This window comes from Paramacrobiotus metropolitanus, unplaced genomic scaffold (assembly GCF_019649055.1).
Source record: "Paramacrobiotus metropolitanus isolate TYO unplaced genomic scaffold, Prichtersi_v1.0 Parri_scaffold0000026, whole genome shotgun sequence".
Classification (NCBI taxonomy): domain Eukaryota; kingdom Metazoa; phylum Tardigrada; class Eutardigrada; order Parachela; family Macrobiotidae; genus Paramacrobiotus; species Paramacrobiotus metropolitanus.
The window spans coordinates 1,069,278-1,093,895 of record NW_026570246.1 but is presented as its reverse complement, the minus strand read 5'-3'; the positions used below and the strand labels follow the sequence as shown (position 1 = coordinate 1,093,895).

The following is a 24,618-nucleotide window of genomic DNA, read 5'->3' as shown; positions in this document are numbered from 1 at the left end:
ATGCCGGCATCACCTTCGAAACTTCAGGCAATAATATTGTAACTATTGTGTTCTTGCCGAGTGCCTTTGACTGTCAAACCTTCTCTAGATTGAATGCACCGCATCGTCAAGCGCGTCAGGTAAAACAGTTTTTTTCTTAGGAATTTAGGATATACAATAAAATAAACACCTGATCATAATTCCAGAATTATTTAGCGAAATCAGTTGCAGTACTAGTATAAAAGTACTTCAGACTGCGCCTGCGGTGGTCATTCCGCAGCATGCCATTCAATTTCCGTTTTTCGCCATATATAATGGTATCCACTATTATTCCACTCTTATAATTTATCTCTAACTATTGGTGTTTGTACAAAACAAACCGCACAAAACAAACAAATAAAATTTTTTAGTAATAGTATCAAACAGTTTTGATTTTAGTAATAAACAGTTTTTAATTAACTGCGTTTGCTTGTTTGCGATGCAAAAACATCACTGCGCGCTGGCCATATCATGATATCGTTGACTAGCGTACAGTCATACAAAGGTCTGCATTTGTTAAATAAATTCAATTTCGCTGCAAGCATGTCCATACAGTCCTTTGTGCGTATCAAAAAGATCCCGTAGAGCTTTTTTGTACTGCTGGTGAAGCTTGTCGATTTGTTGTTCGGTCGGGTGAGAAATATGTGGCACAGGAATTGGTTTTCCCACTACATAAAATGCATACAGTGTATAAGCTGACTGATGATGAATTTTAAAAAACGTACAATATCTCAGTACTTGCAGATTTGAAGAACACACTAGCTAATTAATGCCTACCGACAATGTTGATAGGCCTGCGATAAGGATACCAGAAAGGTATTTTGAGTGATCCATAAACATAAACTAATACAGGAACTCCAGTTTTTGCTTGGACCCATCGCTGAACTTTTCTCCACCGGGATCCGACGGGATTGTTAAATACTTGATCATAGATATCATTTTCTCCAAAGCCGTAAACGGGAATAAGGTGACAGCTACAAAATAAAGTGGGTAATATGATCAATAACATCCGGACCAAAAACAATTTATGTGTGCATGCTTATACCGTTACACGCATTACGATCATACAGATACGTGTAAATATAATTAGTCAATATATTAAAGCTGAGATTTGAAAAATAAAAATGCTGCAAAAAAACTAGTTGAATAATATCGCTATATCACTGCATAACTAAAATGTCTACACATGGGTGTTTTACACCAGACGACAGTGCAATCTGGGATAATAACCACACAGCGATTCTGATTCATTCCAACCATTTCTTTTAGAAATAAAGTGACCACTACATCTATAGCAAAAACAGCTGTTCAAACGCTTAAATGCAGCAAAACTCTGATAAAAATGGAAAAAGTTTCTTGTGCAGGCAATAATTATTGTTACTATGTACCCGGTTTTTAAAGCCGTTCGCACAAATCCCTTCCTGTCTTTTAGCACCAGTCTGTGCATTCCTGGTCGAGCGTCCAGCGTCTCCGCTGCTCCCCCGATGACCAGCACCATGGCATTTCCGGTGCCCTTGTTAGCCATGTACCGAATATTCTCTTCTGATGCATTGGCAATTCCTAGAAGCATCAAGAAGTCCCGGAAAATCGGATGGATGTAGGCCAGACGAGTACTTAATTGCGTGAAGCGCATTCCAGGAAGTTTCTTGCTAATATCTACGGCTTCCGTTGCAAAACAGCACAGACATCCGAATCCGACGTAGCCGTGGGGATGGTATCCAAAGATGTAATTTTTGTCTGGAGTAATATCGGATGGGGAGACAATATGCACTTTCAGGGAAAAGTAGTGCCTCCATAATTTGAAAATACTTAATTTCCTCAGTGGTCGATAAAGCCGGCCACCTCGGTTTGGAGCTTTGTCCAAAACTGTCCACAACAAAAGTGCGAGAGATACCCAGAAATAGTTAGTAAACAAAAGTTTATACCATAGCATCCATGTTAGCATCCATCCACATGTAAACCAAAACGTGATTAAAATCGTCACTACGGATAATCCAAAATTATATACCAAGGTGCGCATTTTTTCCGACATTCCAATTTAAGTAAGCGCTACATCAGCGGCAGTCTAACGAAGGATACAAAATGTTCGAAAAAATTAAAAAAATCCAAAAAAACTTTTGTTTATTTAATCTGCAACGAAAGTAAATACCAATACATGTATCGATTCTATTTGCACAGTATTACGACTACTCAGGAGAATATAGCGGTCGCGCTGCAAGCTTTCTAAACGTTGTTGTATTATGCTTTGGTCTTGTTTTAATTTTGAAAAACTAATTTAACGTAGTACGAGCATCTGTTTTGACTCGAACATAGAAACTAATTAAGTGTTAGAAGTACGAGTACTGAATGTATAACACACAGTTCTAATCAACCCAGCCTCCTAATCAAGCTCAAGGGTCATCATCGCTAGAAATTTCCCAGTAAGTATGGTTAAGAGAGATAACACAACATGCACTAAAACTTCTGACCAATATCGAAATACGAAACCAATATCGAAATCCTTCTAGCAGCTGCAGTGCTTAATTAACTGCGCGAACGAACCGAATTTTAGGATCTTCTTCTTGGGCTCACCTAAAAATTAATAAAAACGGTCATCATGAAGTGGTGCAGGCGCGTGTTATGTTCTGTACGAACAAAATGCACTGTATTAACATTAATAAGGATATAATCTGCAATAAATTTTATTCTTTGCGCTCTTTTCCTCGTTATTATAGCCAACATCGAGTAAATGCATGTCGTTGTCGACTGCCAAACTGCTACTTTGTAAAAAATAAATTTATTTGAATTTCAAAAAGGATATTTTGTGGGTTTCAATAATTTTTTCTAACTTTTGTTACTTGTTACAGAAAACATATACAATATGCAGCTGTTTGTTACTTTGCGCAATTATGAAAGATACGTATTTCTGGCAGCTTGGCGTTTTTTTTAAACATGCGCCTAGTAATTGATAAACTGTAAATTTCCAAAACAATTAGCGTAAATCGCTTTACGCTTACATACTAGGGGCAAGCCGTACATTTTCTTATATTATCATTCGTTCTTTGCTGTAAGTATTAATACATAAGAATAATCTTGAAAATTATTGCACAGCAAGTTTCCTGTCTAAAAAATTAAGCCAATAGTTATTTTTTTGAAACTATTTTCACTGCAATTCTGCGCGACTACCGAAAATATGGAATAGCAGTCATTATTATCCCAACCTAAGGCTGTTGTTAAAAGAAAGAAGTTGGTGATTACCCAGTTCGATTATGGATATCCTTCACATGAAGTAGAACTCTTGCACGAAGCCTGTTCTCCCTGGAGGCTCGTCTCACTCCTAACCGGCAAATAAAGCAGCCCAACTTGTCAGTCAACCTTCAACTAGATTAATCAACTAAAACTTTAATCGCCACATTATTATGGATTTATTAAGCGAGGCAAATACGCACTATACCTATCACTTCGCAAACAACACCGGCAAGCAACATAGCTTTATCTACAATACACACGTGTACTATTATAATCCATCAGCATCATCCATCAAATTTTTAAATGTATTACTTAAACTGATCTGACGTTTAATTTGGTCAAGTTGCACCGGCTTATCCATTTGTAATGTCGGTTTTTATGACAGCGATCATGGATATTACTAATTTAAAATAAAAACATTTACCTATCGATTTGTTCTGCCAGCCGGAAATCAATTTTTTAACAACGCATTATCATGAGGGAAATAAGGTTAATTAATCATTAATCTGAAACCATACGTAAAGTCACATTTACTGATTCGCAGATGAAAAGTAAACGTAACCACCTAACAAGGAACATCCTCCAAAGTGTGGTGGAAAATCCTACCAGTGATGATTAGATTATACGATGGACAGCCAGTATTATCCAGTAGGTAATTTCTCTAACCTGTGTAACACTTCGCATTTCCGGTGGCGGATGCGACAATTTGATATTTGGAAGGGCGCAGGTGGTTGGATGGCAATATCCGCCCAAAGTGTCAGTAATTACATCAGCAGCTGCATCTTAGTTACGAGTTGCGTCTTCTCATCCGGCTGATTTAAGGGATTCCCAGCATATTCTATACAAGCACATCGTACAGTTGCTTTTTGTGCTTGTTATCCAGCTAATCTCCGGTAATCCATTCCATCGCATAAGTTAAGCTTCCATTTTCGTACTTTTATGTAGGTTTTACTTTGATTCATACCCGGTGACCTTTACTTTAGTGTTGCTTATACACAGCTACCATTAGAGTTATGATACTAACAAAATTTGAGCACATACGACAGCAGCACTCTGTTAACAACTTTTTCTGTAATCTATTATGACAGAAATTTTTGATTACACATATTGCAGTCTCTTTAACAGTTATCAATTTTTTTATAATCAGTTTTAACTTTTCTGTTACGCAGCAGTCTTTAGTAAATTATGGACAGAAGCCGTATTATGAACTGCTTGTGCTGCGAAACAGCCGCTGTTTTTACGTGGAGTATTTAAGAATAAGCAACTCTGCTGACGGGAATATCTGCAGTCGGAGTCCGATCCAAATAAGTTTGTCATTGAATTTAATCCAATAGCGGATGCATGCAGCGCATCCCGAGCTGAAAGACGCGTATGCGCATTAAGGGCCTGCAAGACAGGAGATGGGTGCATTAAGTTAAATTGCCAAGCCGGTATAGCTCAGTGATTTGCATGATGTAATTTGCTTGGGGACACATTTGCTTGGTCCCGGGATTAAACGGTTCAACAGCTTTGATTCGTTTAAAAACTGATTCGATTTAGCTTACTTGTTGGCCAAGAATCTTCTCGGTTGCTTAATACAGCCATATTCCTTACTGTTGGCCGGGACTTCTTTAAAGAATATGTGAGGACGACCAGATAAACACAACCGTTGCATGCAGCAGTTGGAATGGACGCGACTACTACCGCTTGATCGATACCGACGTCCAATCTCCATATAGACATGTACACACGCATAACCAAATCGTAACGGTAATGGCGACGCGGACACCGTGACAGAAATTCCATTGGAGCAAGCTCAAGCGTTACGTCTCAATTTTCTTGTGCATCTTAATTCTTAAGCAACTCGCTTTCGTCTTTGCTTTCTAGCGTAGGGGGTCAAACTTAACACAACCTGAAAACTGGACTTTAGTCAGCTACGCCCGCACAACAATTAATTAACATTATTAAACACGGAACTGAAAAAATTATCTGTTGGTTGACGTTTTCTTCAAAAATATGCTTCCATATTTACAGCGGTGGATTTGAATAATAATTGCGTTTGTCATCCGCATAACGGTCTATGTAATCTGCCCACATGACCGCAGTGGATGTTGGTAGTAAACCGAACCGTTCCATGCAGTAAAATATAGCTTGTTTATTTATAGCGTCTTTAACAGCAATAGCTTAACAGCAATAGGTTAGGTTTTTTGTCAAGAAAAGAAATAAAACTGCATCTTCTTAAGAGTTTGGAGCTTCTTTTTTTAAAATCAGCTGCACATAGCAAACAACAAGAATGTCGTACAATCACTATAGGTGTACGGTTTAATCTTTAATAATTCTACTATTTGCCAGTATTTTTCTCTCTCACCGTTGTTATCTTTGCTCATAATGATGGTATTCCAGTTCTCAGTATAAGGATATTCTGCCCAATCATTTAGAAACTATGTTCGCGAAAAGGTCATCGGTGGTTTTAGCTAATCCCTAGCTATTAAAAACTCGTATTAACTGTTTACAGTTGTCTTTCGACATTCAGCCGCTTTACGCGGTGCCGGAAGCGAAAGGCGGCATGAACGTTGGTGCTAGCATCAAGGGAGCTAAACTCGGAGCTAAATTAAATTCATTAAATTCCAGTCAAATAAGCATGAGCGGTATATAGACTGTTTGCTCAAACCTACTGCATTACAACACTTACCGCAGCCGATTCGCTCTCTCCCAGTGGTATCGCAGTCGGGAGCGATCGGGCTTATCATCCAGCCCATCTTGTTCACACACCATAATTCTTTAATGTGCGCATCAATTTGGATGGCATATTGCGAGTACCATAATTAAGATTACCAATATGTTATCGAAATAACTGGCCGATATTCTGAAGTTCTGAGCATATCTATAAATAAAAATTATTTTAAAAAAAACAAGTATTCAACCAATAGTTTGAACATGCTCATTTTACAAAACGAGTTCTGTGTTGGGTTGTTGAACCTCTATATTTAATTGTACTGCTCTTCACAGAAATTACCGGTAATATGTCGTAACCATTTGCTCGCCAAAAACAACACCGCTATTTGATGAATTTCTGTACATTTGAATTATAGTCACTGCGAATGCATCTGTTCGTATGGTACATAAAATTACTCAACCAATATGGATTCAAGGATACTTTTCAAGAGTTTTAGTCATTTATGGTGCACAAAACGTAAAAATTTTCAGTATGTTACGATTCCGGTTATGATCATATTTACTTATAATTATCGCGCGAGAAGCTTTAGTTTTTATGGCTTGTGTTTTGACTGCAAATGTACATATTTAATTCTAAGGTTGTTTTAATTGTAGATTTTAATTTTTGGAGATCACCTTTACACCATCGCATTTTCTTAGAAACAAAGATAAGGATCTGTAATCGCTGGAAGTTGTGAAAATAAAGAATTGTACAATCATCCCGATGTCCGCGTGGGAAAGGGTTGGTCTGTTCGGGTAGCTGGAATAGTAGCGCGTTAACGGTAACCGGTATACATACAATATACTGTCATTGGCCATTAGTAACAAATATTTACTCGATTGGCTTCGTAGCCTGATTTGAAGCCCACAACATGTCAGCAGCATACGGGAGACGCAGCAGACTAATCCCATCAGCATCCCTGTTCTCTTCTGAGGCTATTTTACCGGCAACTAACTGCAATTTAATTATTCCCGATCGGATCTCTGTTACATTGTACTGGTAAACGATGTACGAGCGCAACCGAAATACTCCAGCGTAACGGTGGTTTAAACAGTGATCGGAAAGTACTATTTATTTACTGGTCCACCAGTATGCTCCTCTTGGTTTTTAAAAGTATCATAGCTTTTACACTTTGGAGAAGCAGCAGTATCTTTAATACACGCTAGATAAGTTACTTCTGTCGAACGTGTTTGCACTACAGTACTGTATTAATAAAACCGCACAAACGTATTTAGCTCTCTTAACGCTCGCGCTGATGACCTTTACTTGCACGGAATTCTAAGCACTGAACTTTTTGTTTTGATCACCTCGCTATCGGTTAAATTTTCTTCTTGGTAGAGCATCGGAGAAATTGTGAATGTGTTGGTTCGTATTGATGCTGTAATGGAGCGAACATTTGCGAATGCTAACTCGGATGTTCCAGCTTCGGGAGATGCGGAGAAACCCTTCGCGTAAGTGCGGTATGAGACACCATTAAGTCTATGATATTGTCCAGCTGTAACGAATTAATTTTTATTGCGCTTATGGATCGGAGATAAGTAGCAGGGATTTGTGGTATAGCCAGCGTTAACGTTGTATGACCACTTGCTCCATATTTGTGCAGGTATTTTGAATTGGAACGGAGCGGTCATATATACGAAATTAAATAGCGCGAACTCAAAATGCTAATTAAGTCTATCCACATTTTCGAGTGTCAGTAAATATTTTTAAAATAATCCACGCGAATTGTTGCCAAGTTCTTTGTAAGAAGTTGCCACATTTTTCACAATACTGTATTAAAAGAAACGCACTATCATTACAATTATGGAGGCGTCCTAAGATGCTACTTCAGTCTGCTTCATTGAAAAGTTTTATGCATAAGTGCATGTTTTCAAAATGACTTACAAATAGCGATATCGATAAAATACTGTGTTAGTACTTGACGGTCTTAACCTCCATTCCGACCAAGATAACAACCGAAAATGCAAATTCCATTTTGCAGCAAGATTCAACATTTTACACCTATTAAACTGCAAATAATGTACTGTTAAACGTCAGCAACAAAATCTCTTGAAATAATGTTAATTCGGGTAACATCAAACGTTTTTTTAAAGCAAACTGCTTATTAGATTCTGTAAATAATTTTTCTTTCCGCCATTAAGCAACAGCCGATAATTTCCTTCGTATGACGATGACTGCAGGGAACGATGGGTAAGCGATGAGGACATCCGTTCCTCTGCTCAGCTGGACGTTGGCTGTCCGCGCGCCTCCAGCGAAGACAAGCGTGGCAGGCGCAGCAGCAGCAACTGTTCATCCGGTGCCAATTCGCCGTCACCCGCGCACGACTCCGTGCCCAACCAGATCCATACAGTTCAGCTCTTCGACGTGCCTATCGTGGCGCTGAGCATTGACCGTCGACTGCGGCTGTGTTTGGCCCAAATCTCCAGCACCCTTCTCAAAGACTTCAGCTACAACGAAATCCATAACCGGCGCGTGGCACTGGGCATTAACTGTGTCCAGTGCACACCAGTACAGCTGGAGATTCTGCGCCGCGCCGGCGCCATGCCCATTTCCAGTCGACGCTGTGGGATGATTACGAAGCGCGAAGCTGAACGTCTGGTGCGGTCGTTCCTGTGTGAAACTAAACCACCAGCATTACCGGACGACTTTGCCTTCCAAATCGCACACAGCTGCGCATGGGGATGCAAAGGTCACTCAGTTAACAACGAATCGTGTCGAAGTTGTGTCACTGGTATATTGTTGCAGGACGATTCATGCCTTCGCGGTATAACAGTAGTCGAGCCAAATGCATCCAATGTGTTCATTGCCAACAATACTTTTCACCCAACAAGTTCATCTTCCACTCTCATAAACTTCCGGATTCGATTTTCTCACCGGCAGATGCTGTATGTGTTACTGCGCGTGACAAGGCAAAAGCCCCGGCAGCTTTTAATTTTTGTTTCTAGTCAAATATAAACAATTATAATTAAAAATTAAAGCATAATTAAAAATAACTATTACATTTAAAGTATAAATATAATTAATTTTAATTTAACATTTAACGCAAGATAGCGTTAATTTAACATTTAACCTTATCGTAAGATACTGAACCTTTTTTGGTTAATTCGTCGCGCATAGGCCAATTTCAACAGCTGGCGACGCCATATCCGCTTAATGGAAGACATTCACCTTCCGGAAGACATTGTCCACGCCTGGGAAGACGTCAAAGCCATGTTCAATGGCGGCAGTCGACGCCGCATCATCACCGCGTCGGCTTGCAGCACATCGCTGCCCCGCAAATGCTCTATCGGCCCCTCGCGTACCTCCCACCCAGCCATTCCCACTGTCCGCAAAATAACCCCCGTGGATCTCGGCACTAACGTCAGCCGTATCCCCAACTCCCCGCTGCCGCTGACCCTTGCCGGACATTATCCGACACCGAGCTCGGTGTCGGCGCCGCTGGCCAGCAGCGCCAGCTCCTCCGTTATGCCGTATCCGTCCATGATCCATCCGGCCGCCTCACTACTCCAGTACGATTGGCTGTACCGGCAGAATGGGCACCATAATAGTCTCCTGCATCCAGGCGCGGCCACCAATCTGTGGTCGCACATGCAGGGATCTGTGGATCAGGGCATGATGTGGCCCTGGAGTCCGGCGCATGCTGCCGCGGCTGGACTGGCCGCTAGTATATTTTCTGATCGACGGGCGGATATAGGATCGTTCTTGTCCAGTTTTCGCCCATTGCCGCCGTGTCCGGATGGGACAGCGCGAAAAGATAAATCCTCCAAGGAACCTTAAATCGGCGCTTATTCTATGCTTATATATACAGCTGTCTATACTTATAATTATACAGATACGTGGAGTCTGTAATATTAATGGTAGCCACAAAAGGAACACATACTCAGTCGAGCCGAATCATATCTTGACACTGGCTTGACACTGAATCAGATCAACTGCATAAATTAATTAACGATAAGAGCTTGCTGCGTATGCTTCTGTGTATTCTTTCGCCGTTTGATAAGTCCAGAATTTAGAAATCCAAAATTGCACCGACATCAGAGCATATTTGCTATGGATATCCAGTATGTACATTGTTTCCTCTGACGGTTCTGTATTCTTTGTAAATTGTATTATTTTGTTTAGGTTTGTATGTGTCTGCCTGTATCCTTATCTCCCAATAACATGCGAAACACTTGAAATATGTATACATAACCATCAACAAGGGTGCGCAAATTCACCGGCCATTGCACAATTAATTCGTAGCGTAATATTTCGTTTTGATTGGGTCGTTTTCTGCGCACACGCAGTTCAGATTTTTTTAAATCGAAATTAATGCAAAAGAACCACAGTAAGTTCTTTAAATTTTCGCAGATAGGAAACCAGCTGTACGTAAGCAAAACTATATAATTATGTATACCATATACAGATATACTGTATACGTAGCTGCAATTTTTAGAGAGACCATATTATTTTGTGAATACTAAATTATGGAAAGAATCGATAACGCCAAAATCTTGTGATCCAAAATTATAAGTTCCCCGGGAAGCGGATACAGCCGTTCCTTCTAGCGACCAGCAGAGCAGTAGTTCCCGACATCGACCGTCACCGTGAAATCACCGGGGCAGTTTGCAAACGGTTTCTCACCTCTTGCATTGGTCCATGCATGTGGCTGATCAGTCAGAAAACGTGTGCATCCAAACATTTCCGCTAGTTGCTGCAAAACAATAAGAAGTACGAGCGCGGAGCACATATAAATATTTAAACCCGAAATTAATTCATTGTGCTCCGAGCCGCATTGTTTTACTAGTTTCACCTACCTGGGTAAGAGGACTTGTATTTTGCGCTATGGATATTTTGAATCCATCTTTTGTAGCTTTTTCATGGGATAGTTTGGCTAAGAGATACATGGCATACACATTTTCTTTAGGAGTGTTGTATAAAGGCGTTCCCATTAAGAAATGAGCATTTGCTTCTCCTGCAGCAAAAAACAAATCCTGACAAAATGACAAGGTAATCGTAATTAATAATTACTGATTACTGGTGTTGTATAATCACTCTGATATGCTGCACATAAAGTATACGTATTTTACGTACGACATTGTACATACATTAACGATTAAATGGATATTAAATGTCTACTTTGTAATAAGATCTGTGATACAATCTTACATTTAAAAATTAAAACTACCGTAATTTCACTGGTATAATAAACAATTTTACAACATTATTCCTTATTTGGGAATGATAATTTGCTTTGAATCGGACAATCTTCCGGGCCTAACCTGGAACCGACGGGTTAGCCGGGAACTGACCGGCAACACGCGCCGTGATGTCATCGAGATATTGGAAGACATTGATCAGATGCGGATGCAAACCATCCAATGGGAGATTAGCAAAATCCGTCGCATCCGCCGATGTCGCCACCCCACGCAGGACGTTATTGTCGTCGACAATGACAAAACTATGTTTAGCGAATAAATGCCAAATTCGTTTCAGTAAAATTAAATAATGCCCAGCCATCAAACTGGGATCCGTCCGCTCCAGTTGGCCTTTCTGGACAAAACTCTCCGCCAGCAGCGTCTGCAGAACATCGGCTGGAACACTGTCGAACGGCTTCTGAACGTACGCATAATTATTGGACAAATTTTCCACCGTGTTTTCTAAAGTACTGAGACCAGGCGATTTGAATACGCTTTCGATGAAATCTTCAAGTTTAATATCTCGGCCTTGCTGCTTTAGCTGGAGAAACGTGGATACGGCGGTTAAGGAATCCGCGTCTTCGTCCTTGGCCGGCTGTCTGCTAGAAGTATTCTGGAAGTTGGACATGGCAAATCTGGGCAGTGATTTTTGCGCTTCAAAATACGAGTACCAGGGCGAGTCGTAGTCTGTAAAGAACAGTAGTAAATCGTAAGTTTATCCTGGATAGCACAGAGCAAAAACAATGGAAATGTGCACTGGAATGCATATACCTTCGGGCTCCATCGTGATCGACATGCTCGCAGATTTTGTGAATTTCACGTAAACCAAGTAGAAAAACCGAAGCAGTAGAAAACGGTTTCTCACGCGTCTGTTTGCTATTTTTGACATGCACAAAAATGTTCGGCAGTAGTGCAATTACCAGCGCAGTCTTATATACACAAGCGCATATCATTTGGCTTATCATCGCAGCATGCCATGTGCAGTGTGCATAGCACAGCTGATCGCTTACGAGACGACGTTAAACAAGTTTTTCAGCGTACAAAATACACTCTGTTTGACTTTCGTTCACTGTAGCCAGATAGATATACTTGCACATAGTTTTTTCTTCCAGGGGCACAACTACAAGTTTCGTATGAAAAAGTACCATTATTATATGCTTTATTCAGAAAACAGAGAATGCAGTTTCCCACGCACCCACCCATGGCTCTAGCAGTGGGCATTTCTGTTGCATTGGAGGTAGAGGATGTATTCTACATACAATATTAGCGTTTTCCTGCCCCGGGCAGGTTGTGACACATTTCGAAATGCGTTTTTTATACAACACAATGTCACAATTTTAACTCTGAAACATAATAATATTACTTTTGCTTGATGATAGACATCATTGAAATTTGTCTCTCTTCGAGGTGCAGTAACTTTAGAATGCATTTCCCAAATCGCCGCCGTTCCAGACCGTTCACGGACAGCAACCGGTGGCGTTAGGACCGTATTACCTTTTGATTCCAGCTCCAAAATTAATATCACTTAACAGTGGCAGTGTTTTAGCATTTAGTTTTTCAAACAATGCGAACTTTTTACACTTCATTTTAGTATTTAGACATTTCAATGCGATTGGAGGAAATAGAAATGTTGTCCTTTATGCCGCTGCTTGATTCTCCGTTCCACCACAATCTCGTTATCCTCGCTTTTATTTCAAAATCTACAAAGTTATTCGGAATGACCAGCATCAGAAATCCGGCAATGACCAATGCAGCGGCGATTCCGTTGAGCAGGCTAAATGAATCCCCTCGTGCGCCAATATCAATTCCTTTACCAAAACATGATACGAAATCAATATTACGAAATGCATCTTGTCCCTTCGCAATGCAAAGTGATTAAACGATGTTTCTGTACGAATTCAGCTGGCTTTAGTGGCTTTGTAAAATTTATGCATAAACAACACAATAAACAACGTACCATTGTTTATAACGATTTGCAGAGGTCTCGACATGGTAATGAATACAGGCGATGCAAAGCTAATTGCCACGTAATACGCCAAGGCGCCAACTACAAATACAAAGTACAACCATGAAAAATAAAATATAAATATAAGCTGTTAGTCCTTATAATCAAGCACCGTTGAAGAGAGAGGGACAAACAAAACGTCCATTAGCTTTTGTAACTCAGTTTTTTGTAATTAATTTCAAAGTTAAAAATACGTAGCCATAAAATTTAATCTAATTCGCTGCATAATTAACGTGTTAATCTGTACATGTGTGTTTTACAACGATAAGAAATAGAACCATCAAGTACTAACCGGCTCCGATAGCACCTTGCGCTACTATAATCAGCCAAGGAGCGGTTTGGAAATCCCAGATTTCGTTTCCGGTCAGTTTCAGTGCCAGAAAAAGCGGCCAAGAAATCAGCACCATGACCGTGGAAGTCAACGACTGGTACAAAGCGATCTGGCTAATAGTAGGCGTCCCAAAATGTTTCTTAAAAAGTACCTGTAAAATATCGTGAGAAACTAGGATGTTGTTTTTTCTCAAAAAGCAGCACGCACACAACATGTGCACATTTACGATCTACATTTAATATAGTATACTTCTGAAGTAGCGCACAAAACAATGGATTTTGTGGAAATCATTTGGGTACCTGCACGTTTACTTGTATTCATAAATATTTTCGAAAAGCCACTGATGTTATTATCAGTTATCAGTATCACATGTACACCGACTGCAGCAAAATTAATACAAGTGGATTGTATTCGAAATTTGAATGCTGATTGCCAAACATACCGACGTTACTGCCAGTGACACCGATGATCCCGTCATCAGAGCTGCAGCGATCCAGGAATCGCTGGAGGAAACCAGTTCTTCGCCGGATGCATACGCAGTCAGTACAACCCCGGCAATGCAAACAATAATTCCCAGTAGCTGCAACATTTATCCTGACAATACGATATGCAGTTAGGTTAATCATTTGCACACATATTACAAATTTACCCATGCCAAAATACTTCTGTACTAACTGTAAGAAGTAATTCGAACATGGTGTACGCACCTTAAATATTAAAAACTTCTCTTTCAGGAAGACCCATGAAATAATGTGGACTATGATAATAAACTGGCTTCCAATTGTGACACATTCCGATACCGAGGCGTACGTCACTGCCCAGTAAAACAATCCATTGATGGCGATAATGCTTAATGCGAACGGAACTAAGTAAATTACGCAGTTCAGCGGTTGGAATCCTTTTGGTCCCATTAAACTTTTTGCTTCCCTGCAATAAAGTTTACATGTTAAGGTATCAACAAAAAATTACCTTGTACAATCTAAAGCGCTCTTTCTTTCTCAAAGTTCAGTTATTACTGAACAACATTTTATTCTTTTTCCTTAAAACTGCAGCGTATCGATAAATGCTACTCTAGATATAACGCTGGGACCATGGCATACATAGTATTATTGGCTTGGGATAATTATAATTAGAGCTAGAATTGGCTAACTAAATCCTTTTTTCACAGTATAATACGACTTACACCCAAAGACCTTTTGCAGATATCCTTTTGTTCTCGCCGGAAATAACTATGCTGCGGTGGGCCTTACCACAGATCCAGATTTTATGGATCAGGCCGGCATGCCCACAGGTGTATTCGTATATCATCCTAATGCAGACCAAGGCAGGAAATGTAAGCATCCGAACAATATTGCTGCACCACAAGAAAAAGAACGGTGCATCAAAGGTCGACCCATTGACTTCCTTCGATAATTGCTGGTCACCCACGGCTGTGCTTGCACAAAACAACAAAATCACCAGACTTATTCCAAATCTTTGCCAGTCTGTTTCTTCAGCAACAGGTCCATCAACAGTGACTTGAGATTCTATTGTGACTGATGAAATTTGAGGATCATTCGACTCCGAAAAATCTCGCTCATATTCCACGCTCAGAGTTGAAACTACACAACAATTTGAATTTTAATTATATATAAAACGCAGAGAATTTTTAGCAGTTTTATTCATTATTTGTGTCATAAATACTCTGCATATCCAACACTGCAGCACAAATCAGATAAACAACGACTTCATTATATAGCAACGTAAACCACAAAAAAACAAGCGCTCACAAGTTTTTTGAAATCCTTTTACCAATTGCTGCTAAAAGATTTTTGTATGTAATGTGACTAATGTCGAATGTTAAAATCATGTATACAATACACTGTATGTGAACCACGTAGGTACTATATATATGTAGAAGATTTGAAGTACTGGAAAGCCGGTGAGATTTGCGAAACCTTACCGACAACGTGTGTCTTCTTATTGTCTGATTGGTCGTCCTGCCCAAGAACTACATCGACTTCCGCTAAGGCTGGTTGTCCTGACTCTCCCGCCATTTGAATAATGATTTATGGTTGATTGCTACGCATCCGAAAAAAATCGTTCTAGCATGAGTACTAGAAAACAAGAACGGAGCACACACAATACAAAGATCGGCATCGGTGGAAATAACCCATAGATAACTTTCCCGGAAGTCCGGGATTCTGATACAGTTTGTAATAACTGCAAAGATTACCTGCTCATAGGAATACGAGTGAGCTGGAAACCAAAATATCCGATAACAGTTTTACGCACAAGAACTTCTCGATTGCTATGATAAGCTTTTTGTTATTGGTATCTGTTAGCTGCAAAAGGTCAGCAGCTGTTTGCAGCTAATCTAATCTTTGTGGTGCTGACACGATACAGGCAGCCGTAATTCTCATTATGAATCGAACTATCTGTACACACTAAAAATTTCATTACAGAAAATCAAACCAAGTTTTTTTCTCTAATAACATTAAATTTTGCACAACAATAGAGACAAGTGCCATAATGCGTTTTGTACTGCCCCTAATACATCCAAGAAAAAGGGCAGATAACATCAGGGTAAGCCAACAAAACGTCCATTAATTAATTACATTTCTAATGTAATTACTTTAGTAGCAATGCAATAACTTATTTATTTACTCAAAAAATTAAATAGCATTCTTGCTAACCAAATAATACTCAAGTTAACCAGGGTTCTATTAAGCCATGATGAAACGCGGTTTTTGCTCTTGGATCCAGGTCAAAAATATCAGGATCAGAGGGTAGTGCGGTTGTATTATACTCACGGATCTTTTCCATCAGCAGGTCAGCGATATTCTTGTGCGAACCCGCAAGATTGTTATATTCACAGGGATCTTCTTCGATGTCAAAAAGACATGGAACCAGTAAAGAATGGCACGGCAATGCGTGGCTAGGCTTTTTACAGTGTACGGCTGCTTTTTCGTGTTTGATAAACTTGGCATGAATACCATTCGGTGGTTTATACCTACACCCATAAGGAAAGGCCGTCGAAGCTTCGTACCATTAATATCACAAGACACACATTTCGCAGCATTTTTTAAAGGGCATTTTTACCAGTGATCCATGCGAAATGATTTTGTTTTCAAGCCTGCCGGTGATCCGTAAACCAGTTTATAATTTTTCCATCTTATAGCGTATTCAGGACCCACTGGATCAATCTGATGCACAATCTCTTCTCGGGGTGAAGGTAAGCCTTCGGATATAGCGTCCCAGGATCTACCGCCTAATCTATCAGCCAAATGTGAGAATCACTCCACAATGCCGGTAGTACGTCCCATCTGTTCAAAACACCCAGTTATTTCCTGTCAAACAACGCAGATGTAACAATATTGTTCACCTAACTGCGATCTGCGTCCAGTCTACAATCCTCACCGATTGCTAGAAAGCAAAATGCGTAATTTTTCCCAACTGACTGGTCCATCACATTCACCATTGCTAGAAAGCAAAATGCGTAATTTTTATTGACGAAGGATTTTTACCAGGAACACCGTGTTGTATATAAGTAAAACAAGTAGTAGAAAAATCAGTCTACCGGCATGTTCTCGGCGATCGTCGTGCTTAATATAGCTGAAGTGTTTTTCATCTTTCCATGGCGCTTGTGTTGGGTCATATTTCCCAGCAGCATGCGGGGCCATGTGGGAAAAGTAAAGAAAAAGTGGCTAAAAAGAAAAATTAGAATATTATTTAATCGGTTATAAACAACGCAATTTAAAGTTTAACCAACCTTTTCATAGTGGTGCTCGTCTATCTTTTTAATGGCAACTTCGGTAAATAAATTTGTCGAATATTGTCCTTTGCATTTCTGGCAGGCAGTCACGTTATCCCAAAGATCAAATCCGCGCCATTCTTCCTTGCGCACTTCCGGGGTGTAATTAAAATAGTCGTTGGCACCGGCGTAATAGCCGAAGAAAGAGTCGAAACCCCGGTACACTGAAACCGACACCAGAATAATTCCCAAGACAATCTTGTACACGGTATTATGCACGCATCTTTACCTACAAGGGGTCATTGTCCGTTTTGAATAACCTAAATGCCACTAAAAAAATCAAAACGTTTATTGAAATCCAGGCCTGCTAGCCAAATGTGGAGTACAATAATTACAGCTTTATATAAATTGATATGGCTACAATTCTTTTATAAAAACTTATAGGCGCACTTTGCCAATTATGTGAGTGGAATATCCCAAATCTTTCAGGTATTCAGGCAAGAGTTTTTCCTCCAGCGGAAGCGCCCGATCTTCTCCAATCTGTAGAACCAGCCGCTGCATTCCTGTAGGCACAACACAAGTTGTATTATAACTGACACCAAAAGCAGCCAAATTGCATCAAAGTGTATTCCATACGAAGTAACTGCTTTGTACTTGCACATAGCCTATTCGTTGTATAATCGATTGTAAATTGATTACCTGTGCGAAAGGGATATTTTCCGGTCATTAAAGCAACTCGGGAAGGTGTGCCTGCAAACTGAAAATTAAATGTTCCATCGTTTACTTCATCTCTGTAAATCCATTCCGTACAATTATGCGCATTCCGTACAATTATGCGCTTAAACATAATGAGCAACAAATAACGTTGTCCGACCGTGATTGTTGCTATTCTCGGGTCGTGAAATGTTGTTTCAAATTTATCAGATCAACAAATTTTACCGGTTGACGTACATAGATACTGTGCGTAATAATCATGCAAAATTACGCCTTCTTCGGCCAGAATATCAATATTCGGAGTAGGAATTTCGTCGTAGCCATGAAAACTGACATCTGTCCAACCCTGTAGCATAGAAGTATTAATGTGCACTTAAAAAACACACATCTACGGGGTGGAAATAACCGGAAACAGTGCATCAAGAAATTAACCCGATCGAAAACTCTAAAAAATATAAACACCTAGTACAGCATTAGATACTTGAAGTACGAGTATCTCATCTTTGCCAGTTACTACAACAGAGGCGTACCAGGTCATCTGCCAGGATGAAAACAATGTTTGGCTGTTTGACCGCAGTAACAGTCAGTGCCGGCATGATAAGAAACAGAGTGCATGCAACGTTTCCATATTCCATAATGCTTTTTCTCTTAATACAATTTTGCCAGAAAGAAAGGTTTTACGAGTAATAAGACAAGAAATTTCTCGTTGATGCACTCAAAAAAAATGTAGAACAAGTAAGAAAGGTTTGTAATTAGAGCGGGAAATTCCTAATTGGCGTATGATCACATCCATCATGTGCAAATTACACACAGCAAGCTTTTTTACCAAAAAAGTGAACAAAAGCTGGTTCGTTATCTACAATGCCTCCAGCTGTGCGGTAGGGCTTTACCGAACTTTGTAGCGAGACCGCAAGCTTCATGCATTATGGATACTTATTTGATTGTTAAACAGCTAGAATGGCTCATCGTGCCAACAGAAGCGAACAGGAAAAAAGTGTGTTTTCGTAGTTTCGCATTAAGCATGCAACAATGCAGACAAAACAAAACCATTCTGCTGTTTTTCGAATTTCTTCTTTTGAGTGGCATACGATCGTCATGATGTGCCAAGAAATCTCAGAATGCCTTTCGATAGGCAAAAGCCATCATTTGTGCACTCATGAAAATTCTTATACAAATAAAAAAACATCACTCCAAATTGAGCACATCGAAAAATTATACTTGTTTCACAGAGAGCATATGCGATCACGAAATGTTAAAACTCCAATACAAAACAATTAATCAATGCAGCCATGGCTGCATCAGTCCGTTATTAAGCGACGCTTTTGCTTTGGGATCCAAGGGCACATTCTGGGAGATTGCTGCAGTGGCGTTGTATTTCCGTATTTTGCCCAATAACAGATCCACAACATCGGGCAACTGTTCCGCTAAGTTATTGTACTCACAGGGATCCTGAACAACGTCGAACAAGCACGGTGCAACACTGGCATCACATGGTCTGTCATTCTTCAGTTGACCACAGCTTAACGCACCGGGACTATCAACAACGAGGTTCTCTTGGATCCCTGTTTCCGGTATGTACCTAAAACAACAACACGATTAAATACCCTGTTCGCTAAAAACGACAGTTTCCAAATTTTAGCAACAGTAACAACACACGCACATGCATTTACTACCCTAAGGAACTCTAGTATTAAACCTATACCGAATAATCTCAGTACAGCAATTCGATCTTGTTCTGAAAACGACAGAACCTAAATACGCTTTATAAGCTAATCAGTTGATCTTTACCAATCGTCAATCCGATTGTTATTTCGTAAATTTGATCCCCACACCAGTTTATACTGGTTCAGTCTTATGGCGTATTCTTTCCATACGGGATCAATTTGCAGAACGATTTCAGTACGGGGCGACGGAGTAGCATGACTCAACGAGTCCCAAATGTCCAAGCCATCCATATTCCTCAACGGTATACCTCCTCCCAGCCGGTAAAAGGTTGATAACCAGTCCGTTATGTGATACAGTTCGCTGGACACTCGCTTAACGGACTTAAGTAATGGGCTCCAGATAAAGCTCGCTACACGTACGCCTCCTTCAAATCTGCAAAAAGCGGATTACAATTTTGCAGGTTAAGGTGTGAGATACAAAGGAATCGCTAATCAGAAAGAACTAAAGGTGCGGTGGCACAGACTGAAATTTTTAAAGCTACACAATGTGAGCTCGAATCCCGATATCTTACTGTGATGCTTTCGCTCCTCGCAACGGCCAGTTGCTGGCGAAACTCGATGGGGGCCCAAAGTGTATCCCTTCCACGGCTCCGGCTCCACCATTATCCGAAGAAAACAAGATAACCGAATTCTCCAACAGCTTTTTTTCGCTCAGCGCCTCGACCAACTCCCCGACAGCATCATCCAAAACCGCAACGGTTGCTGCAACAAAGTACGAAACAAATAATGACAGTCGATGAAGAATCAGCGAGATGGTGACAACGGGGAAGGGAACAAACCAGCATACTTCCGTCGACCTTCGTGGGCGATGTGTTGAAATCTATCAATGTACTCTTTGGGAGCTTGCACGGGATCATCCTCGTTGGCATAGTGAGGCGCAAGATGGGATAAAATCAGGAACAGTGGCTAAATCAGGAAGAGACCATGCAACTCATATTGCAATGCAGCAATAAGGAGCCAAAAATATGGAGTATGACGTACGCGGTCACTGTTATGCTCGCGAATTCTTTCTATTGCTTGGTGGGTAAATAAATTGGTTGCATATTGTCCTTTCGATGCTTTTGCCGGTTGTAACCCATCCCACATGTCAAATGCGCTGTATCCGGCGCTGACTGCTGTCGGAGTATAGTTATAATAATCCACATATCCGGTATAATATCCAAAAAATGAATCAAAGCCCCGGAAAGCTGCAACAGGATATTACAACATACATAATAAAGCTCAGGTTGCATATAAATTTTATACCAACATGTGATTCCGATAAAGAAATGACTAATACTAGTTAAATGTTCCTTACTGGGGGTCATCTCGTTCCTAGCATAACCAAGGTGCCACTGCAAATTAAAAGAATTACGTGGATTAACTTAATGACAGGAATGCGAAAACTTCGACACGGCCAAAAACAATGTAGCAAGGAATATTTCAGGAAAGAAACGATTCGCACCTTTCCAACTAGATGAGTGGAATATCCCAGTTCACGCATGTACTGCGGGAACAGTTTCTCCTCCAGTGGTAATCCTCGAGGTTCACCAGCTCGTAATACATAGTGCTGCAGTCCTAGAACAAGAATGTAACCTGGCAGCGCAGAGGAAACAGCTCAGTAATAACACGACCATTGTCCAAAGCACAATACCGGTTCGAAATGAGTATTTTCCGGTCATTAAAGCCGCTCTAGATGGCGTACACATGTAATGCGCATAATGGCTGTTCAAAATAATTCCTTCCGCTGCCAATTTATCCAGATTTGGTGTGGGAATCTCTTTATAGCCATGAAAACTAACATCATTCCAGCCCTACAAGTACCAAATTTTAAAAACCAATTCAGCATTAAATTTAGAGTTGCACAATACCAGGTCGTCCGCAACGATAATTATTATGTTGGGTGGCGCGGGAGATACGACTTGTCGTGTTGCACGCACCACAGTCGGTGTGTTTCCGAGTAAAAGGGGTATAATAACGAAGGGGAGCATCCTCAGCAACCAGCTGACTGCAATGACGAAGGTAGAGCCCAACAAATTTCGCTAATTTTAAAAAGAACCAATTTGAAGGATACTTACTGCGTCGCTCAGTGTAATTACTGATGTGAGATCGTCGATTGGACGGTATAAAGGACAGCACAGACGCACACGATAGCATTCCCGTGCCGAAGATAATGAACGATGTGCGATAATTACCAAAAATATCCGCTAACCACCCTGATAACCGACAGTACCTTATTATTACAAGGGATATTTATATAACATCACGCATAAGTCTTACGCAAGGCACTGCATAGAGAATTAACAATATTAGTAAACACACAGCAGTGGCATAAATTGCTCGCACTAACAATAGCCCATAAGAAGGGCGATATTTTTGCATAATGGATGGGATTTCCGATGAAATACCGGTAATATCGTGATTCGTTTGCTCACGCAGAAACTATAGGAGATATTCAAAGCTAACTAAAAATCAGAGAGTGCTAACATCAAAATCCTACTCTTATTGACTCGTAATGAGTTAAATGAGATAAACAAATTATAAACGTCAGATACCTGCAATTGGCGTTCCGAAAAATATCGAAACTCCTTGTACCAAGCAAACAAGACCGAAAGTCTGCGATAATACAGACAGGCCAAAAATGTCAGCAAGGATTATTGAGTTGAGCGCGACACGGCCACCTAAGAAAAACATTTTACCAAAATTCACCAGAAATGTTACAACGCCAGATGTGCTGGAAATGTTACCGGAAGCAGCACCGTAACCAAGCGAACACAGGGCTAACTGGAAATAACTTCCCGCCAACCCCATAGCCTCCACTGAGAACCCCGCCATAACATTTAGAAACATGTACACAAGGAATCTGCGGTGCCTTTGGTGGTCGCCAATAAATCCTCCCAACACCCGTCCCAGGAAGCTCGCGATTCCAAGATACGATAACAAATACGCCGCATCGGATTTCGTTGTATTCAGCTGTCTAACAGCATAATCCGGTAAAAAGGAAAAGGGAATCCGGTAGCTGGCACTGAATAGTGCCGTACTACAGCTGAACAGAACAAAAGCAGGATCTTTTAGAAAATGCCACGCCACTCCGCCACTCGTTGAAACAGCAGAACCACTGCTTTGCAATGCTTCTCTGCAACCGAAAGAGATAAGCCATGCCAAAAATCAACGCATTTTACGAAGAATTAATTTTTATTTTTTGCTGGATGCTACTCATTAGTACCACGTTACAACTGCTCTTACCGATTCGATAATTTACCGATTCAATTAAACTGCTGACTCGATAGTACTACCGGCACTAACAAACCGGAGTTAGTGCATCTCGACAGTCGTACCGTTATTAGCTGTATACAATACTACACAACAGCTGTCCCAGTGTCCACTTTTCGCTACTGTGAGTTAATGCTCACCGGGTCCAGTTTAAAATATTAAGCGACAAACAGTATTCACTAACCGTTTTTGTGCCTGATGTTCAGGATTTGGTCGCAATAAAATTCCAACAACGCAACACAAAGAAATGAGAATACCGGAAAATGTAAAATAGCTTTTCCATCCGTATAACTTGAGAATATGTTGTGCAAGTGGCGGGATAATAAAAGCACCGAACCCTGCGCCGGAAAGACCGATTCCCGTCGCCTAAAGCATACAACAATAAATATTAACTGCTACAGTATATCGCACAAAATACGCTATTCTCACTTCTCATTCACATAAATCATGAACTGTTGCATAACAAAAACTGATCATATCATAATTATGGGAGTCTTCATAAGAAAAGCATAACGTAACGACTTAAATAAAACAAATTAACAACTGCATCTCTCAGTAACATCACTACAGCCAGTAATCTGTACGGCTGTCACGAAAGGATAGATTAAGGATTAAACGATACTGCAATCACAATATATTCAAAATTTTATGTCGCACTACCGTCGAACGCGATTCTTTGAACCATTCAGCCAAAACAATAGTTTGGGGTAAATACATCAGCCCAAAACCAAACCCTGGAAAACAGCACCTCATCACTCATGCAGTAAGATACTTAGACCGCACCAGTAACCGGAGATTATACCCATACGGACATACCAGTAATAATTCCATACGAAATAATAAGAAAATTAATTCCAGTGGCAAAAGAACTCAAAATGCAACCAAAGGAAGCAACCACGGCGCCCACAATCGTCACGGTACGACAGCTGGACTTGTCAATTAAATAACTGGAGAACGGACCTATATTGTGCAAACCAGACGGAAATGTACAGTAAGTAAACAAAGGAGCAACCACTTATCGATAGTCAAACGACAAATCCCGCGATACGGTGCTACTAACCCACTGCCAAGAGCAGACCACCGAGCAGCGAAGGTATCCAGCCAATTGTTGCTCGACCTGCGTTGAACTGGTCCAGCAGGACATTCAGCAGCACTCCTGTGGAGGCAATCACACCCTGTACGACAGCGTTAACCAGGAATGTGGCCAAAACCACAACCCAGCCGTAACCACCGTCCATAGTTACTGATGTGAGCGATGCCGTCAGAAAACGAAGTCCACGGCAACGAAATGATTGCGAAACCACAACAACGTCTGCTCGTCACATGCGAGCGCATAATTTCTAACTCGCATTTTACGATTGCCGGGCAGAGTAACAGAACGGGTAGCTGGAGGCAAGAAACAAAATACGCAACATAACGCGTTAAAAACAGAACATACAGCACAAAAAACAGATCTCATTCTCACCATTTAAAATTCTTGCCGTTCGACGTGTCGCTGTCTCGCTGATAGCAAAAACTGCAGGCTCACTTGAAGTTGGATTGCGAAAGCGGCGGGCGGATGTTTCTGCGCTCGAAGAGGCAGTTACGTGTGTATAATTACAGTATACTGCCTGCGCCACTGCGACTGCCTCACTGCTGGACAGGTGACAGTTGACAAGCAGCTTCCGTGGTCGCGTTAAAAAACTTTCTTGGCGCTTGAAGTACCTGGCTCGTGCTGGTCTGCGTTCAGCATACAAATGTC

At 40.6% G+C, this 24,618-nt stretch overlaps 6 protein-coding genes across 9 annotated transcripts; 1 reads left to right on the top strand and 5 right to left on the bottom strand.

Moving 5' to 3' along the window:
- Window positions 1-306: 306 nt before the first annotated feature.
- LOC129587683 (2-acylglycerol O-acyltransferase 1-like) lies at window positions 307-2,329 on the bottom strand. 2 transcript variants are annotated; one of them, XM_055481531.1, is made up of 4 exons: window positions 1,944-2,329; window positions 1,407-1,884; window positions 796-992; window positions 307-686 (listed from the first exon to the last, which is right to left on the bottom strand). In XM_055481531.1, the coding sequence occupies exons 2-4, from the start codon at window positions 1,649-1,651 to the stop codon at window positions 535-537; spliced, it is 594 nt and encodes a 197-aa protein (XP_055337506.1). In that variant the 5' UTR covers window positions 1,652-1,884; window positions 1,944-2,329; the 3' UTR covers window positions 307-534. The 2 variants fall into 2 exon arrangements, with proteins under 2 accessions (XP_055337506.1, XP_055337505.1); XM_055481530.1 differs by having other exon boundaries at window positions 1,407-2,329.
- Window positions 2,330-7,037: 4,708 nt separating this feature from the next.
- Window positions 7,038-10,041, top strand: LOC129587753 (SKI family transcriptional corepressor 1 homolog-B-like). Its single transcript, XM_055481649.1, has 4 exons — window positions 7,038-7,392; window positions 8,122-8,630; window positions 8,687-8,826; window positions 9,059-10,041. The coding sequence occupies exons 1-4, from the start codon at window positions 7,325-7,327 to the stop codon at window positions 9,716-9,718; spliced, it is 1,377 nt and encodes a 458-aa protein (XP_055337624.1). The 5' UTR covers window positions 7,038-7,324; the 3' UTR covers window positions 9,719-10,041.
- Window positions 10,042-10,218: 177 nt separating this feature from the next.
- LOC129587754 (beta-alanyl-bioamine nonribosomal peptide synthetase ebony-like) lies at window positions 10,219-12,064 on the bottom strand. Its single transcript, XM_055481650.1, has 4 exons — window positions 11,890-12,064; window positions 11,203-11,805; window positions 10,738-10,895; window positions 10,219-10,634 (listed from the first exon to the last, which is right to left on the bottom strand). The coding sequence occupies exons 1-4, from the start codon at window positions 12,005-12,007 to the stop codon at window positions 10,485-10,487; spliced, it is 1,029 nt and encodes a 342-aa protein (XP_055337625.1). The 5' UTR covers window positions 12,008-12,064; the 3' UTR covers window positions 10,219-10,484.
- A 435-nt stretch (window positions 12,065-12,499) lies between these two features.
- LOC129587800 (putative thiamine transporter SLC35F3) lies at window positions 12,500-15,718 on the bottom strand. 2 transcript variants are annotated; one of them, XM_055481718.1, is made up of 8 exons: window positions 15,670-15,718; window positions 15,397-15,515; window positions 14,638-15,055; window positions 14,162-14,381; window positions 13,897-14,034; window positions 13,416-13,605; window positions 13,076-13,165; window positions 12,500-12,926 (listed from the first exon to the last, which is right to left on the bottom strand). In XM_055481718.1, the coding sequence occupies exons 2-8, from the start codon at window positions 15,488-15,490 to the stop codon at window positions 12,706-12,708; spliced, it is 1,371 nt and encodes a 456-aa protein (XP_055337693.1). In that variant the 5' UTR covers window positions 15,491-15,515; window positions 15,670-15,718; the 3' UTR covers window positions 12,500-12,705. The 2 variants fall into 2 exon arrangements, with proteins under 2 accessions (XP_055337693.1, XP_055337692.1); XM_055481717.1 differs by lacking the exon at window positions 15,670-15,718 and having other exon boundaries at window positions 15,397-15,663.
- Window positions 15,719-15,864: 146 nt separating this feature from the next.
- Window positions 15,865-18,661, bottom strand: LOC129587881 (arylsulfatase B-like). The gene is made up of 10 exons (XM_055481822.1): window positions 18,432-18,661; window positions 18,139-18,247; window positions 17,887-17,937; window positions 17,638-17,750; window positions 17,481-17,517; window positions 17,206-17,411; window positions 17,014-17,140; window positions 16,854-16,916; window positions 16,536-16,704; window positions 15,865-16,446 (listed from the first exon to the last, which is right to left on the bottom strand). The coding sequence occupies exons 1-10, from the start codon at window positions 18,534-18,536 to the stop codon at window positions 16,140-16,142; spliced, it is 1,287 nt and encodes a 428-aa protein (XP_055337797.1). The 5' UTR covers window positions 18,537-18,661; the 3' UTR covers window positions 15,865-16,139.
- A 268-nt stretch (window positions 18,662-18,929) lies between these two features.
- On the bottom strand, window positions 18,930-24,372 carry LOC129587830 (arylsulfatase B-like). 2 transcript variants are annotated; one of them, XM_055481761.1, is made up of 16 exons: window positions 23,938-24,372; window positions 23,694-23,837; window positions 23,538-23,611; window positions 23,062-23,243; window positions 22,352-22,740; window positions 22,160-22,285; window positions 21,683-21,820; window positions 21,476-21,612; window positions 21,259-21,418; window positions 21,070-21,182; window positions 20,923-20,959; window positions 20,607-20,812; window positions 20,405-20,531; window positions 20,138-20,327; window positions 19,690-19,998; window positions 18,930-19,480 (listed from the first exon to the last, which is right to left on the bottom strand). In XM_055481761.1, the coding sequence occupies exons 1-16, from the start codon at window positions 24,113-24,115 to the stop codon at window positions 19,180-19,182; spliced, it is 2,811 nt and encodes a 936-aa protein (XP_055337736.1). In that variant the 5' UTR covers window positions 24,116-24,372; the 3' UTR covers window positions 18,930-19,179. The 2 variants fall into 2 exon arrangements, with proteins under 2 accessions (XP_055337736.1, XP_055337737.1); XM_055481762.1 differs by having other exon boundaries at window positions 22,352-22,650.
- Window positions 24,373-24,618: the final 246 nt, after the last annotated feature.